This window comes from Thamnophis elegans, chromosome 9 (genome assembly GCF_009769535.1).
Source record: "Thamnophis elegans isolate rThaEle1 chromosome 9, rThaEle1.pri, whole genome shotgun sequence".
NCBI lineage: Eukaryota > Metazoa > Chordata > Lepidosauria > Squamata > Colubridae > Thamnophis > Thamnophis elegans.
The window spans coordinates 13,700,707-13,712,606 of record NC_045549.1 but is presented as its reverse complement, the minus strand read 5'-3'; the positions used below and the strand labels follow the sequence as shown (position 1 = coordinate 13,712,606).

At 41.0% G+C, this 11,900-nt stretch overlaps 1 protein-coding gene across 1 annotated transcript; it reads right to left on the bottom strand.

Moving 5' to 3' along the window:
- Window positions 1-642: 642 nt before the first annotated feature.
- DMP1 (dentin matrix acidic phosphoprotein 1) lies at window positions 643-11,682 on the bottom strand. Its single transcript, XM_032224434.1, has 2 exons — window positions 11,607-11,682; window positions 643-2,141 (listed from the first exon to the last, which is right to left on the bottom strand). Exon 2 carries the CDS (start codon window positions 2,085-2,087, stop codon window positions 1,380-1,382), a length of 708 nt encoding a protein of 235 aa, XP_032080325.1. The 5' UTR covers window positions 2,088-2,141; window positions 11,607-11,682; the 3' UTR covers window positions 643-1,379.
- Window positions 11,683-11,900: the final 218 nt, after the last annotated feature.

Sequence of the window (11,900 nt, the reverse complement as noted above, 5' to 3'; positions counted from 1 at the left end):
TGAATTAGTCAAAGCATACAATTATGAAATGATGCATGTGATGTCACCTGTCCTGTTTCAGCTGGGGTTTTGTCTCCATACTGATCACTCTGTGGAAACCATGGAAAAACTAGGAAAGCCTAAGAAAACTCATCCGTTCAAAGTTCTACTTTTCTGCACCTGAGTTGAGATAGGGACTGACTTTGGAAACAACAAGCAGACTTCAACAGATGGAAAAATGAAGTCAAAGCAGATGTCAGATTTAAAATATAAATAAAGAGAGAAACATAAGGATTCTGAGAAGGCAAAAAAAAACATTCCTATAGGTTGCCTAAGCATGTTCTCACAATAGAAGCCAATGTCTTCTGGTTTTGTATACTATAATTATGCCTCCAGTAGATCTAAATATATGAGTTTTCTCTGTAGCAAACCAGGGAGTAACACCCAAGCCTGGGAAAGTGGTATAGCTAATGCCACCAACTTTCTCAAGAAGTTTACTTTGGATCAGTGGTGGGATTCAATTTTTTTTACTACCGGTTCTGTGGCGTGGCTTGGTGGGCGTGGCAGGGGAAGGATACTGTAATATCTCCATTCCTACCCCACTACTGGGGGAAGGATATTGCAAAATCCCCATTTCCCCCCAATCAGCTGGGACTCGGGAGGCAGAGAATCGATGGGGGTAGGGCTAGTCAGAGGTGGTATTTGCTGGTCCTCCGAACTACTCAAAATTTCACTGCTGCTCTTGGATTCACTGTCGCTCTCACTGCTGCTCTTGGATTCACTCACTCTCACTGGTACTTTTGGATTCACTATCTCTCTCACTGCTGCTTTTGGATTCACTGTCGCTCTCACTGCTGCTCTTGGATTCACTGTCACTTTCACTGCTGCTTTCGGATTCACTGTCGCTCTCACTGCTGCTCTTGGATTCACTCACTCTCACTGGTACTTTTGGATTCACTATCTCTCTCACTGCTGCTTTTGGATTAACTGTCGCTCTCACTGCTGCTCTTGGATTCACTGTCGCTCTCACTGCTGCTCTTGGATTCACTGTCGCTCTCACTGCTGCTCTTGGATTCACTCACTCTCACTGGTACTTTTGGATTCACTATCTCTCTCACTGCTGCTCTTGGATTCACTGTCGCTCTCACTGCTGCTCTTGGATTCACTGTCACTTTCACTGCTGCTTTCGGATTCACTGTCGCTCTCACTGCTGCTCTTGGATTCACTCACTCTCACTGGTACTTTTGGATTCACTATCTCTCTCACTGCTGCTTTTGGATTAACTGTCGCTCTCACTGCTGCTCTTGGATTCACTGTCGCTCTCACTGCTGCTCTTGGATTCACTGTCACTTTCACTGCTGCTTTCGGATTCACTGTCGCTCTCACTGCTGCTCTTGGATTCACTCACTCTCACTGGTACTTTTGGATTCACTATCTCTCTCACTGCTGCTTTTGGATTCACTGTCGCTCTCACTGCTGCTCTTGGATTCACTGTCGCTCTCACTGCTGCTCTTGGATTCACTGTCACTTTCACTGCTGCTTTCGGATTCACTGTCGCTCTCACTGCTGCTCTTGGATTCACTGCCGCTGTCAATGCTGCTTTCAGTTTTACTGTCGCTTTCGCTGATGCTCTCATTCTCACTGTCATTCTCACTGTTGCTCTCAGACTGGCTCTGGCTGCTATCTGGTTGACTCTCACTTTCGCTGCTGACAGATGGGCCACTATTGTCACTGTCATCACCGCCTGGGTGCCTGCTACTTTCATTGCTTTCCTGTTGGCTTTCATTGTCTTGACCTTTGCTGTCTGATTGCTCACTGCCGGCATTACTGTTTTGGTCCTCTTCCTCTCCTAAAGATGTGCTTTCCCCATCACTAGCCTGATTGGGGAGATCTTGCTGGCTGCTGTTTTCTGAGCCTTCAGAATCTTGGCTTTGGTTGGGTTCATCCCCTTGCATCAGTTCATCACTGAAGCTGTACACACTGTTGCTCTCATTTTCACTGGTGTCCTCATGGCCACTGCTACCTTCTGCGTCACTTCTCTGTGGAGTCTGGATGGTATCTTGATGGGCGGTTTCACTGTTGGGTATATTCATAACCTTATCATGCATGTTAGCACCATTTGTAGTGCTATTATTTACAGCTTCAGTGTTATTCTCTGTGTCCTGATGACAAAAAGTAAAAGAAAGCATAAACTAAGTATATCAAGGAGCAGCCATTCACTCAGCCCAGTTTCCTTCTCACCCCACCCACCCAGGCCACCAAGCCACAAAGGTTGGGAACCACTGCCCTATACCATTTCAGACAAATAGTTCTCCAACTTTTCTTTAAAAACCCCAGTGTTGGAGCACCCACACCTTTTGAAGGCAAGCTGTTCCACTGGTTAATTGTTCTCACTCTCAGGAAATTTCTCTTTAGTTCTAGGTTGTTTCTCTCCTTGATTAATTTATATCCATTGCTTCTTGTCCTGCCTTTACGTGCTTTGGAATATAGGTTGACTTCCCCTTCTTTGTGGCAGCCCCTTAGGCATTGGATATCTTTTCTTCCACAAGGCTTCTTCACTAGATTTGGCATAATACTTTGGCATGGTACCCTTGAGAGATATACTGGCCTTCGATTGTAACTTGCTATAAGGTTTTTAGTTTAATCTGAGGCAACCCCTCAATGGAAATATCTGTTCAGATATTTCAATGGAAATATTGAAATATCTGAAATGGATTTGTCTGAAATGGAAAAATGGTCATACGTCATTTTTTTCATGCTGTTGTAACTTTGAATAGTCACTAAATGAAAGATTGCAAATTGAGGACTACCTGTAATTGTACAACTTCATGATATTTATCATTTGACAGGCAATATTTGATATTATATTGATATTGTATTCCAGACTCAGCTGTCTGGAATTTTTTAGGAGTTGTAGCCGAACACAGTTACAGGAGAGAAGAGAAATCTGTCTGTTATCAGACATTTAGGAAATCAGCCTCTAGAGCTTCATGTTCCTCTTCAGAATTCCCAACCATACTATTATAGAAAAGAAGGTGGCTATTTTTGCATGTGGCCAAACCACAGGTGGCTAAAGCAGATGTCCGACTTAATGCCCTCCTAAGATGACACCTCAGCATAGCTTCCTTAAAGAGCGCTTTCTAGGTGCTGCCAAAATTATGCCCTGAGTCCACTGCATGCTGACAAGTAACTAATGCCACTTGCAAGAACACGCGTTAAGAATGACAGAAGGGGTAGGTGATAGTGTAAACTTACTACTTCTGTGTCCAAATATCACAGCCCCTGACTGTAAGTGAGAAGCTTTCCCTCCAGCAAAGCATTTGGGCCTGGCCATATTTCCTTAGCTTATGTTGTCCTTTTTAACTTTGATTTAACAGAATAACAGAGTTGGAAGGGATCTTGGAGGTCTTCTAGTCCAACCCCCTGCTCAGGCAGGAAACGCTATACCATTTCAGACAAATTGTTGTCCAATCTCTTCTTAAAAACTTCCAGTGTTGGAGCACCCAAAACTTCTGGAGGCAAGTCATTCCACTGATTAATTATTCTACCTGTCAGGAAATTTCTCCTTAGTTAAAGGTTGTTTCTCTCCTTGATTAGTTTCCATCCATTGCTTCTTGTCCTGTTTTCAGGGGCTTTAGAGAATAGGTTGACTCCCTCTTCTTTGTGGCAGCCCCTCAAATATTAGAACACTGCTCAGGGCTGTCTTAACAGCATTATGGGCATCTATGACAATTACTCACAGGAATACAAATGTAAATGGTCAATAAAATTAAATATATATTTGCACATTAGTATTAATTAAAAATGCAGTAAAATATAAAATATAATAAATATGTTGCTGTATTTATATCATACAAGGTGCATTGAAGGGTTAATATACACAGGTTAGTATGGGGCCACTATGCTCGTGGGGCTCATGGGAAAGTGCCCATCAGGCCGATGCATTAAGACAGCTCTGACACTGCTATCATATCACCCCTAGTCCTTCTTTTCATTAGACTAGACATACCTAATTCCTGCAACTGTTCTTTATATGCTTTAATCCCCAATCCCTTAATCATCTTGTTGCTCTTCTCTGTACTCTTTCTAGAGTATCAACATTTTTTTTATATCATGGTGATCAAAACTGGATGCAATATTCCAAGTGTGGTCTTACCAAAGCATTATAAAGTGATATTAACAGTTCACCTGATCTTGATTCTATCCCTGTGTTAATGCAGCCTAGGACTGTGCTGGCTTTATTGGCAGCTACAGCACACTGCTGGCTCATATTTAAGTGATTGTCCACTAGGACTCCTAGATCCCTCTCACGGTTACTACTATTGAGCCACATGCCACCTATACCTGTGAATTTGGTTTTTCTTGCCTAAATGTAGAACCTTACCTTTTCCACCACCCAAGCCCTGCAAATAAAACATGACATAGGAGTAAAATAAGTGTCAAAGAACCAGAACATTTTCACCCAGGAATCACCCACCAGAGATATCAAGAATGGAGGCTGAGGTGAGACAATGATGTAAGCAAAGTCATGTCTCATAACACAAGCTCCACCCCTTTTGATTATGCGTGTTGATGTCACACACATGTAAAAAAAGAACAGAGCTTGTGTCTTGCAACTCTGCTTTGCCAAAAGCCTCCAAATCCTACAGAGGGTCCTAGCAAGACAACCATTGCATAAACTGAATAATTTGATTGCTGGGGAAAATTTAGTTCTCCTCTGATCATTCATTTTCTCACAACAAACCTATAAGGTAGGTCAAGCAGAGAAAGGCAACTGTGTTGTTGAACGCCAGCAGAGCTGGCAGCAGATTCAGACAGTGAGGAGGTTGGGGAGGAACATGGCCAGTCCTGGAGTCTGGGGAAGGCTCTGATGAGGGCTCTGTCGGAGGCAGAGATGGGGCCTGGGCCATCTGACAGTTATCAGCTGCCTTTGGAGTCAGACATCAGTGAGGCAGATGAACAGCTAGAGCCTATTCCCAGCACAGAGTTGCCAGACGAAGGGAACAGCTAAGGAACAAGGGTCGACTTGGGAGTAAAGCCACAGGTGGGCAGTGAATGGCCCCTCCCATAGGGAATAAAAGAGGAGTGAAAGGGGAGGGGTGTTTGCAGGAGACAATTAGTTCATTCCTGCATTCTTGCCAACTATTGCAGCATCTGAAAGATATCGGCCTGGCTACTCTCCAAGCCTGATAAAAATCAGTAATTATGAACTATCTTGAAAGACCGTGGGAGATGAAAGACTTTGCTGGAGAGGAATTCACTGTAAATTAAATAAAAGGGGTTTATCAGTTCAAGGACTCGGCTTCGTGCTTCTGGGGAAGTCTAGGTCAGAACAAACTGGCTCAAAGTTTTGGCAAGTGTTAAATTTGGAAGTCGAGTTCACTTCTCTTACCAGTGGTTTTTCTCACGCACTCTTTTCTTGAACTCAACAGTTAAGCAGGAAAAGCTGAGCTGATGGAAAGCTGAAGGGGACAGATTATTTTATAAAGTTACCTTTTTTGAGACTCAGTAGGATCAAAAGAGGTGTGCAGTCTAAATAACTATGCTCACCCCAGTCATTATCTGTCTGGCAAAACAATATTCATGTGGGATGAGACAGGCTTTAAATAGATAAACCACCATACATTAAACACAAAGGGGGAAGGTTTTCATGCAGGTCATTTGGGAAAGGAAACAAAATAGCTCCAACCACAGACAACCACACAGAAAATATATACATACATTTTAAAATATGAGCTTATCAAAAGAGTCCGTTCCCCTGCTGACTTAAACAAAAATATCATTGACTTACAACCACAATTGAGCTCAAAATCTCCACTGCTAAGCAAGACAATTGTTAAGTGAGCATTGCTCCATTTTACAACCTTTGCTGCCACATTGTTAAATGAATCATTGCCATTGTTAAGTGAACCATGTAGTCGTTAAGCAGATTTGGCTTCCCCATTGATTTTGCTTGTCAGAGAATCTCAAGAGGTGATCATATGATCTCGGGACACCACATCATACATATCTGAAAGTTGCCAATTCTCCAAATTTTGATCAAGGGTTGCAAGTGTGAAAAATGGTGCCAAGTCACTTTTTTCAGGGTTGTAACTTAGAACAGTCACTGAATGAATGATTGTAAGTTTGCACCTTGTTGCTAAAAGTGGCATTTCTCAGATCACACATATCCTAGAGAGGGATTGGCCAGGTAGCCAGGGTGATGCGCCTTCCTCCCATCCTTGAAAGAGAGCAGAAAAGTTATTCTCCAAAAAGTTTTTTTTAAATAGTAGCAAATATTCCTTTTATTACACCTCGACAACAAGGTTGGTAACATGACTGCCTTCCCACAAGCCCATAAAGCAGCTGTTCAGCTTAATTAGTCTAATGTTTGGTTTATTTTTTAAATATTTTTTATTTCCAATTTTAAAATACAAAATAAGGGGAAAAAAGCAAAAAGAATAAACAAACATCAAACACTAAGAATAAAAATAAAAAACATGTACAAAAGGGTGTTAATAATAAATGATAAATATATAATTAACACTGACATTAAACATAAAATGTCCACCCTGATCAAATGCTGAAAAATATATTGGAAATATCTGGTATGTTCTCCTCCCCTTACAGAAGAAGTCTAAAAGTAATTATAAACTTTCCCATGTATATTTAATTTAAAAAATACCATGATGCATAGAAAGACTTCACTGATGTGGCAATCTATTTTATCAGTCAAAGAAGGCAGGAAGTGGGGTTTTCGTCCCATGGTTGTGGTCATCATATTGACTATTTTTACCCCTTTTCTGCAAAGTGGGATGAATTTGGAATGTCTGTTTCAGAGGTGGTATTCAGCGGGTTCTGGAGAACCAGTAGCAGAAATTTTGAGTAGTTTGGAGAACCGGTAAATACCACCTCTGACTGGCCCTGCCCCCCATCTATTCTCTGCCTCCCGAATCCCAGCTAATTGGGAGGGAATGGGGATTTTGCAGTAAGTTTCCCCTGCCACGCCCACCAAGCCACACCCACAGTAAAAAAAATTGAATCCCACCACTGGTCTGTTCGGTAGATGATAGGCAACCTAGGAATGCATTGACTTTTGGGGCAGCTGCAGCACACTGCTGGCTCATATTTTAGTGATTGTCCACTAGGTCTCCAATATCCTTTTTACACTTACAAACTATTGAGCCAAGTAACACCATTTCTGTACCTGCGCATTTTTTTTTTGTTTGTTTGTTTTGGTCTAGGTATAGAATTTTACTTTTCTCACCAGTGAATTCAATTTTGTTAGATGGGGCCCAGTGTTCATGTCTGTCAAGATCCTTCTGTATTTTGAGCCTGTCTTCTAGAATTTTGGCTATTCCTGCCAGCTTGATGTCTGCTTCTCTAAATTGCAATACACTGAAAAATTCTACTTGGTGTTATGTATAAAGAGACACATACAATCAAAACCACATGAAATATTATTACCACTTTATAAATCCTTAATAAGACCACACTCGGAATATTGCATCCAGTTTTGGTCACCACATTACAAAAAAGGGTTGAGACTTTGGAAAAAGTTCAAAGAAGAGCAACTAAGATGATTAAGGGCCTGAAGACAGAACAGTTGCAGGAATTACACAGTCCCAGAGAAAAGACAGTCTAAGGGTGACATGATAGCAGTAGTCCAATATTTGTGGGGCTGCCACAAAGTAGAGGGGGGGGGGTCAACTTATTTTACAAAGCACCAGAAGGCAAGGCAAGAAATAATGGATGGAAACTAATAAGGAAAGAAGCAACCTGGAATTAAGGAGAAACTTTTAACCAATGAATCAATGAAACAACTTGCCTTTAGAAGTGGTAGATGTTTCATCACTGGGGTTTTTTAAGAAGAGCCTGGACAACCACCTCTCTGAAATGGTAGAGCACGAGTCGCGTCGTGTTGCCATCACTTGACATTTCACGACATTCACGGAGCTGGGGTGGGCGTGGCCTGTTCATGACATATCCAGCCCGCGGGCTGCCAGTTTCACACCCCTGTGGTAGAGGGACTCCTGCTTGAGCAGGGAGGGTTAACTAGAAGACCTCCAAGGTCCCTTCCAGCTCTATTCTGATTGATTAATATAAACCAGTCTAAAATACCTCTAAAATTCCCTCACTAAAACAAAACAAAATTGGAACCAATCTATTTATCTCTGACATGGGAGGATAAACTGACCGCATACTCTTCATACAGGTCCATACACACCTTTCACAAGCTGATGTGTTGCTTGTGTTGAGCTTGAGATAATTATACAGAACCCACACTGGTTGCCCTCAAGGAAGTGGAATAAATACCACTTTCTTGGAAGACATTTTTTGGAGAACAACAGCAACAGTAGGGATGCATTGCCATATAAGGACTTCCTTGTCAATAACTGTGTCTCCCTCCTGGATTAACAGCCAAAGTAAACTGAGAACTGCCATATAGGAATGAGGATATAACCCAGTTTCTTACACACTTATGCACACTCATTATTTCCAGCTCTGTGGGCAACCAAGCCCAAGGTACACCGAACACACCCAGAACAAATATACATAGGTTTTCTTAGCCATTCGGAATGAGCATATTTTATTCCGGCACTCAAAATGCTTTCCATGAAGTTCTTTATAATACATGAAGCAATCCTAGGGAGGAGAGACAGTCAGTGTGGTTGGGCTGCTGGTCTAAAGTTGGAAAAGTCCCAAGTCCAAGTCCATATGTAACTACAAGAAGTTCAGTGGATAACTTGTTGCTATCTCTCTTTTCTAAATGCCCCTAAAGGTCAATAGGATAAAAAGGATCTCAAAAACATGCAACTCTATGAATGAATCGCGATGGCCTCACTGAAATACTGATGAAACTTAGTTTTTCTTTCCCTTATTTTTCCCAACTATTGACTGGGTTGCACTAACCCAGATTGTAGCATAATTGGCTTTGGTTTAGTTTTTCTGGATGAATCCAGCAATTATAGTTTGCAAACTATAATTTGTAGTTTGCAAACTACAAGTTATGGCTAGGACAAGGTATGGATTCAACCAAGTGTGAATTACTCAGTCAATCGTGGCTGAGCAAATTATGATTTGAATGTGTGAATCTAGTAACTGGCATGATTTGCTTCGCTGTGTTAGCCTATAGGAGTGTCTGAGTTCCTTTACCATTTGAAGAAAAATAATTGGGTGTATATTCCAATAAGGGGGAATAGGGTAATTGCTTGTATAAGCAGTCCAGTGGTGGGATTCAGCCAGTCCGCACCTATTCAGGAGAACCGGTTGTTAACTTTCTGAACAGTTCGGAGAACCGGTTGTTGGAAGAAATTTTATTTTGTTTTTTTCCACTTTACAAGGCTAATCCTGTAAGGATGGCAGGAAGGAAACATTCTGGTGTTGTTTCTAGACTAATTTTTATTGTCTTGCTCACAGAAACTGCCTCTCCGGTTAACCCTTATTACATTCTAACAGCTAAGACGAAGCGCCCATCGATGTGAGTTGGCCACACCCACCCAGTCACATGACCACTGAGCCCCGCCTTCCCAGCTGGTCATTAGGGCAGAGAACCAGTTGTTAAATTACTTGAATCCCACCACTGAAGCAGTCATATGTACCTTCGTAGTTTCCTAACTTAGGACCTCAGCCAGGTCATCTGGATGGCACAGGTAGTCCTTAACTTACAACCACAATTGAGACCAGAATTTCTGTTGCTAAGCAGAATGTTTAAGTAAAGCATAGCTTATTTTTATAACCTACTAGCTGATAACCCAGTGTTGCCCAGTTATTTATTTATAGGGGGAAAAATGTCCGGACCAAACATAATTTCTAATGTTGGATTTTTCCCCTTACCAGAGGGAGCCTTCTTGTGGAATACTGTGGCAACTGCACGGCACTGTACAGTAGATGTCATTTTACAGCAGTACAGTAGAAGCAATTTAAGGCACAACATGTTGTATCTTAACAGAATATCCTTCTAAGGGATTTTAAGGGTGTCTTATCCCCCACAGTATTTTTTCCCAGCGAGTAAGTCATCTGTGTACCACGTTTGGTTGAAATTGCTCGAGGTGTTCCAGAGTTGTGCTGGAACATACACACACACACATACACACACACACAGAGCCATTACACACACACACACACACAAACACACACACAGTTTTCACCATTGACTTTGCTTGTCAAAAGCCAGCTGGGAAGGTTGTAAATAGTGATCATATGACCCTGGGACACTGCAACTATTGTAAATACATGTCAGTTGCCAAGATCTCAAATTTTGATAGTGTGACCATGGAGAAGCTGCGATGGTTGTAAGTGTGAGGACTGGTTGCAAGTCACTTTTTTAGTTCTGTTGTAACTTTGAATGGTTATAAGTCTAACAGGCAGAGCTGCAGCTGCCTTAGCTAAAGATGAAGCAGCCCCATAAGCAGAGTGAACAAATCGGATTTTAAAATATCCTTCAGGGAAATAGTTAAGAAGGAATTGAGTTGTTAAGCAAACAAAGGAGAAGAAACATCACCTGAATCAGACAAAGAAAATTAGGCCTGAACAAATGTGGAATAAATGTTTAAAAAGTAATAACAGATGGATGACTTCAATTACAAAGCCATGATTTTATTTAGAGATTTTCTTTTCAGAAAATACAGATACTGTCTTGAAGAAGAGTATTTATGATAGGCTAAAATTTTCAGGCTGAACTCCTAAAGCATCTAATTTTCTGGGAGACGGAAAATAATGTTTATTCTGTGTTTTCCAGTGTAATATTTCTGTGCTGTATTTGTTCGCTTTGTTATTCCTTCATTCAGACCATACATGTATCTACATACAAAATAAAATTTGTGTAGGTGTTTCCCTAACTTGATTGCTATTTCCACTGCCACATTCTTTAATATGACTATAATTTGACAGAAATCCTCCATCTTACCACTGTTCTTTTTCATTTTTAAAAAGCTACCCTGAACATACTAAGGTGCTTTCTTTCATTCTCTGTCATCTATAGTTCCTAATAACATCCCACTCTGTGAAATACAGCCTTGCTTTTCATAGCAGTTTCTGTTGATCATGAAAAGGCAAGAAAAAAACCTTAACATTTTAATTAGGAAGGCAGGTTCTCTCTGAAATTTGTTTTTTATTTTTATTTTTGGGTGCTTTTGGGCATCAATGCCAACAATCCACAAAAGGCAATATAATTAAACCTTTATCAAAAAAAAATCCCCAAACTAAATTCAGATAATCGTAATACCTGCCTATGTTGAAGATTACTGATTATTGTATTGATTACCTAATCTATAAGATTACTGTATTAGTCTATTGAAATAGTATAATATAATGGAAACTGTCATCTTCAGTTTAGTAATATGGGCAGCTGATGAATACAATGTGACTAATATTTTGTGCAAACTGTCAATTACTTTGGATAGTTTTATTTCACCTTTTGTTAAAGAGTTTTGGCAGTCTTAAATTGTCCTGGTATGGATAGTGTCATTAAATATTTTCACCACTAGGTGGTAGTAGACTACATAATATCTGGATAAAACCAATTGGTGTTACAGAGAAAAATAACTATATATACCCCTGTTTCCCTGAAATTAAGAGTCTTATTTTGGGGGCGGGGCAAAATAAGCATCAGGTCTTATTGGGGGGGGGATGTCTTACCCGCTTACCTTAGGATCACCGCAGCCAGGCCTCTGATGCCCTGACACCTCTTGTGCTGCTATCTGACTTCTGCAACTGCAAGGAACTTGCAGAAGTCGCTGGGCAGTGGTGCGACTGGTGTCAGGTCGTTGGAGGCCTGGCTGCAGCTATCTTAAGATAAGCAAGTGCAGGATGCATTGGGCAGATCCACCAACTTGTAGGGTAGGGTTTATATTAGATGTAGGAGAATGAAACCAGAAAGAATTAATAAAACTGAAGTTGGCTCCAAATTTAGTCATCAATAAAGTTGATAATGGAATCCA